General features: G+C 32.8%; 1 protein-coding gene across 1 annotated transcript in view; it reads left to right on the top strand.

The window, feature by feature from the left end:
• The first annotated feature begins 3,162 nt into the window (after positions 1–3,162).
• LOC106462723 (transcription factor AP-4-like) overlaps positions 3,163–5,727 on the top strand; it is a 26,408-nt gene continuing 23,843 nt past the window's right edge. The window contains exon 1 of the mRNA XM_013922670.2: positions 3,163–3,364. Coding sequence (XP_013778124.1) covers positions 3,276–3,364 — 89 coding nt within the window. The 5' untranslated portion in view covers positions 3,163–3,275. The remainder of the gene's footprint in view (positions 3,365–5,727) is intronic.

Here is a 5,727-nt window from a genome sequence, read left to right on the forward strand (position 1 = left end):
TATTAAATGAAATAGTCTCCATTCTTATCGATGATGCTTTTCCATCTTACAATCAAGTTGTTAATGCCCTGATTAAAGAAATCACTTGGCTTTCAAGCAAAAAACATGTCGATGTCTTCTTTAACACCTTCCGCACATGCATACATTTTCCCATTAAGATAGTGTTGCAACGAACGAAAACGATGGTAATCTGATAGTCCTATATCTGGACAACAGATGGTGGGTGGGGTAGAACTTCCCAACCCAACTCCATAATCTTGTGTTGCGTCAAGCCAAACGTTCCACGTGTGGACGTGCATTGTCGTGGAGAAGAAGAACACCTTTCCGATTGACGATTGAAGGGCGTTTCTGAACCATCGTTGACACTTACCACTTACGAACGTTCAAAACATTTCCATAAACTTCTTTGATATTCTTTGTGGCTACAGAGGCGTTGTTTCCTTTCTTGTATTCAAACAGCATTACATGCCGAATGTGTGTCTTGTCGTGTGCCATCCCTATAAGGGATTAGAGTATACTGAACTTTACACATTATATAGGCTACACTAACATGGCGTCGAGGCGGCTTGTTTAACTATTATACATGATGTAGGTTTTTTTTTTGGGGGGGGGGGGTAATGAAAGGGTTCCAAAACTCGACATTAATTTCTTGACGACCTAATATTTCAAGTAAGTCTTACATTGTATTCATGTTTCTGCATGAAGTCAGTTACCAGTGTGGGTTCTTCCTTGATGTCAATTACTTACACATCACGTGATGTAGAGAAGCTCCCTACAGTAAGGGTAACTCCCAACTTTAATCTTACTGGACTTTATGTCCAATTGCTGTTAGCATTAATCCATCTTCTTTCCTCGTTTCTGGAGGCAATTTTCAACCAGTAATCATCAAATTGGATCGGACAGTTATAGCTGTAGAAGTAGTGTAGATCAACATACTGCAAAGCTTCCCATCGATAAGTCCGTGGACCAGTGAAATGTTTAAATAACGAACATCTTATTTTAGTTGGGGCAGACGAAGTATTGTCAGCTGAACTTTGCCTGATAAGGCCAGCTAATTCCTATTTTTCTGATGTCTGATTTTGTTGTTTCTTTGATCTGGTTGGACTCTGGAACTAATTCTTAATTATCTTATTGGTGTATTAACAGCTGTTGATTCCACGCAGTCTCTGATGTAATGGCCATATTCCTGAAACTTATAATAGTTCCCTTTTTCTAACATCCTTTGGGAGGAGTTTTTATTTTCTACAGGTTTTGGTCTGCAGATCCTGGCAATATGTCATTTCAAGTTATACTTGAAACACCTATTGTTTTGTTCTTTATTTCCTGCATTCTGTGTAATTAGTTGTTTAACTAATTCTTTCAGTTCTTCTAGACTATTATCAGGGGAAGTTTATATTTAAATACTACTCGATCCCATGATCCCGTAATTTCTAGATAGTGCCTTTTGTTGTTTACCTGTAACTTTAAAGGATTCAATTTTCGACGAGAGCTTACTTTAAACATGTACACCGATTATCCTTCAGCCTAAATAGCACATCTTCATCTGTTACTGCATCCATGAGTTGATCACATATCCTTTCCAAATCTTCCGCAAGTTCAACTAAGAACTCTTCTTTCTTTCGTAATCTGCTCTTGAACTTTGTTTTAGATACTTTTTCTTGTGTGTGTGTCACTCTTACCTCTTGATCTTCTTTTAGCTTTCTATAAACCTTTTCTTGGTCTACTTGTTATTTTTCTATCACTTTCTTCTTGAACTTCTTCTACTTGATCTCCTTTCCTTCTACCTCTTTTTTCTTGTTTCCTTTTAATTTTCTTTAGAATTCTCTTTGACTATTTTAATCTTTTGTCTTGTTCTTCTAGTTTTCTGTTTCTTTCTTATTAATCATTTTTTAATATTCTATTTCTTTCAATTTGTTCTTTTTACCAGTGTTTCATCATATCTAGCAAAGCTTTGAACTCACCTTGTGCTCGTTGTGGTCTTAATCATAACAAGCACGTTGTGAAGGTTATATTAAATATAATCTTAATCGTACGAACCAGAGTAGACATTTATACTATATGTCGTTTTGATCGTTCCAATGAAATAGAAAATAATTTTATTCATTCCAAGCATATCAAAAACGATATACTATATATTGTTGTAATAATACCAAACACATAAAGAATATTATTATCAAATCAACAATATAGAGAACGTTGTACTAGTTATTGTGTTAATAATAATACCAAGAATATGGTGTAGGTTGTCCAAGGTGTTGTTTCAATCATACCAAACATAAAGAGGTGGTTGCACTATAGCTACTGTCTTAATTATACTAAACATGTCACAGTTGTTTGACCAGACGAATATGTAGTTAACATTTTAGTAATCAGATTATATACAATATATATATATATATTACGCATCTAATATTTTCTTTTCTCTCAACAAGTGCAAATTAGTCGAATAAGATAATCATATCAAATTACCTCATCAAATCCAAATTATTGAATTAATACTCTCAAAAGCTTAGTTCTTAGGTGAGGCTACATTATTTCCTACAAATAAATTTTAAATGACTCATTCGATCACCTCTAAGACTAAATTGTTCTATCGTTCCGTATTAAAATCCCACGCAAGTCACTTCAAGCATTTCTATACTACCTGAGAAACAAGAAAGTTTACTATCGAGAACATAAAAATGTTTCGTAATAAATCCTAATAAGACAACAAGAAGACAAATTCAGGGAAACAATTTAAATTAAAAATGCTTAGAAATTTTAAGAAAAAAGAAAATATCAAAGTAATTTTGTTTTAATTCTGTAAATTGTTTAATAAAATAACAAAAATTGATATGGTATAAATTAAAATCTCCTAACCTTTTCGCAAGACAGCTGGTGAGTGTAAACCCGCGTTTTCTATGTCGCAGCGACACCAGCTGATTCTCAGTGTTGTTTCGTGAAGCTTCCGCATTGGTAAAGAGAGCAGAATAAAATGGATGTTTGAGAGAAATACAGAAGACTTATAATTTAATTTAATTTTCAAAATATCAAATGAAAATAAACTTACATATAAAATATTTTCCTAAAATTCTCATCTAGTTCCTGGAACTTGTAACTTAATCTATGGGAGAGACATAATAGCTTACGCTGGCACGTTTCCCGCCAAACGAAGTCTCTTGATGAATCAACGAGTCAGATGGTAGTACTAGTTGTAAACAGACAGTTGTTACTGAGCTGTGGGTGAGAACGGGTCGTACTTGTGATCTGAGTATTTTACTGAAAAATTCCAAAGGATGGCCATGTACCATCGAAACAGTGACAAAAGGAAAACAATCCAAGAATGTAAAAGGCAGGAAGAGGAGGTTGTTGGCAGTTTGTGCAGGTAAGAGAAGTTTGGTTTTACTTTGCTGTTGCAATATAATAACTGACTTATGATCATAGGTGCAAACGACGGAACCCATCAACACAAATATTGAAAATGAATATTAATCCTTACTGTTTAGGCTTAATATCTACAGGTATAAGTTTATACTTATATAATTCTCACTCTTAGCAATTCAACATAATGTCACTATATACAAATTAATTAATCTGTAAGATAAGTTAGTTTTTCGTTTGATGTGACTTAATACATATTCAATTCTATATCTAAAAAGTAATATCGTTTGTATCTATTGCTGGTCGGTAAGGTTTGTCATAATAATTTATCATTAGTTAGGTTACATCTTTCAATAATTTATTAAATACAAGTCACATGAGCGTCTGTTAAGAATGGAGAACTCATCAGATAAGTGGTTATGTTTATTTCACATTTTCAGTTTTCATAGGTGTAAATCATTAGTTTTATTAAGCTACCGGCACCGTTACAATAAATTACCGTGCCCAAGTTAACTTTAAATCCTTAATAAGTATAGATAAATTTAAAGTTGTGGAACGTATAAGTTGTAATATGTCTGTTCTGTATGTTAAGCACTCTTAACACAAGGTTCTAAAACTAAATAATGTAGCCCTTTTTTTACATTTACAAACAAATTATTGCGAAGAGAGATTGTTGCCTTATGTTTAACAAGTTAAGTTTTTAAAGCTTAGCTATTTTATAATTATGTCGTACAATTTTTGAATGCCGTTTAATTTCAAACGTTATAGAAATAGCAGTTATCAGTTATTTTGCTTCTTTATGCAAGTTTTAAACATAGAACTCAGACTGAGGAAATACTGCCACTGTTAATTGTTTACAACCACAAGAGTCGAAGAAGAATAGTCCATTAATATTTATTGCTATTCGAAAGCGCTCGAGTTTTGGGTATTTTTTTAAAATTCATTGCACCTTTTATGTGATCCCGTGTGGTAATTTTTTATAAGAAATAAGCAGAGAATAATATGTAGAAGACAGACAAATTCTTTTTGTAATAAAATGACGTGGTGTTAAATCTTAATTTGATTCAAGTTTAGACTCAAATACTTAATTACAAAAAGAAAATAAATAAGCTAGCTGGAGTTAACTTGCAATAACTGAATAAGGGGAATTAGATCGAATATGCATGTAACTTAAGACTCCTTTTACAAATTTACACTTAACTATAGCTTTATGTCTGTACTTATTCCTTTTAAGTTGGACCAAGCATTGAATTTCTATTTCATCTCACTTTTGTAAAAAATATCACCAAGTAACATGTAAATTGTTTATATTATTGCTAGAAAAAGTGTTCGATTATTCCATTCTTCCTAATGCTCACAATCCGACCTAAATAAGTTTCAAGTAAGAGGTGAAAGCTTGTCAACCAAGAATAAATATTTTAATCGTTGTAGTTCCACAATTTGAGCCCAAAATAATATTTTTAATAGACTGTAATGCTGGTTTCTTTAGAACTTTATTTTGTTATAATTAGGGCTACGCTCTTACTCATGATTTTGTTTTTCACTGCCGGCAATTTAACCTGTTAGACATCATGGTGTAATACCGGCGTCTACGAAACTCCACACCCATTAGAGCGGAATGATACAATGGCGACCAAGAATTTGGCATTGTGCCAGCTACACGTTCTATTAACGCTGTCTTTTAGAAAATATGGTTGGAGAACACTACTACGAACAGAAAGGGAAGGGAAAAACGTCACTAGATTGATGACTGAAAAGTCCTGTAGCCTAACATGTAAAGTATTTATTACACTTGTCAGGTTTGTCCATTTTCGCATCAGTAATTATTAACTATATAAACGTGTGAATTTATCTATTTTCATCATTATAAAATGCTAATAAAGCAAAAAACAACGTAGATTTATAACAAATATAATTTGTACCGAATATTCAGTGCACTTTAACAATTAATATTAACTTCTGCTCAAATTTCAAGACAAATTACCTACTTAGCTCAAACCCAAAAATCGTCCCGGTGACAAATATAGTTAATTAAACATACTTTTATTGCGTTTTTACTTATAAATTTTAAGAACTTATTCGTGAAAGTAAAGACGGATGTAAAAGCTATATGTAAACGAAACTGTATCTGCTACATCCAGTACCGTTGAGGCCTTGCATTAAATACTGTTACGACAGCGGAAGTCACGTGACTCTGGTAACACATAATGAGTATTTAGAAAGTTCACGCAGTATATAGAAAACTGGTATAAACACGAGAAGCAGTTAATAAGTGATTCAGTTCAGTGTTAGTAGTGAGAATTATCGTGTCTATCAGTTACTTTGTAAGTTTATTTGTGTATTAGGAGTACATTAGTTCAAGATTTT

The sequence above is a fragment of the Limulus polyphemus genome, unplaced genomic scaffold, assembly GCF_000517525.1.
Source record: "Limulus polyphemus unplaced genomic scaffold, Limulus_polyphemus-2.1.2 Scaffold1232, whole genome shotgun sequence".
Classification (NCBI taxonomy): domain Eukaryota; kingdom Metazoa; phylum Arthropoda; class Merostomata; order Xiphosura; family Limulidae; genus Limulus; species Limulus polyphemus.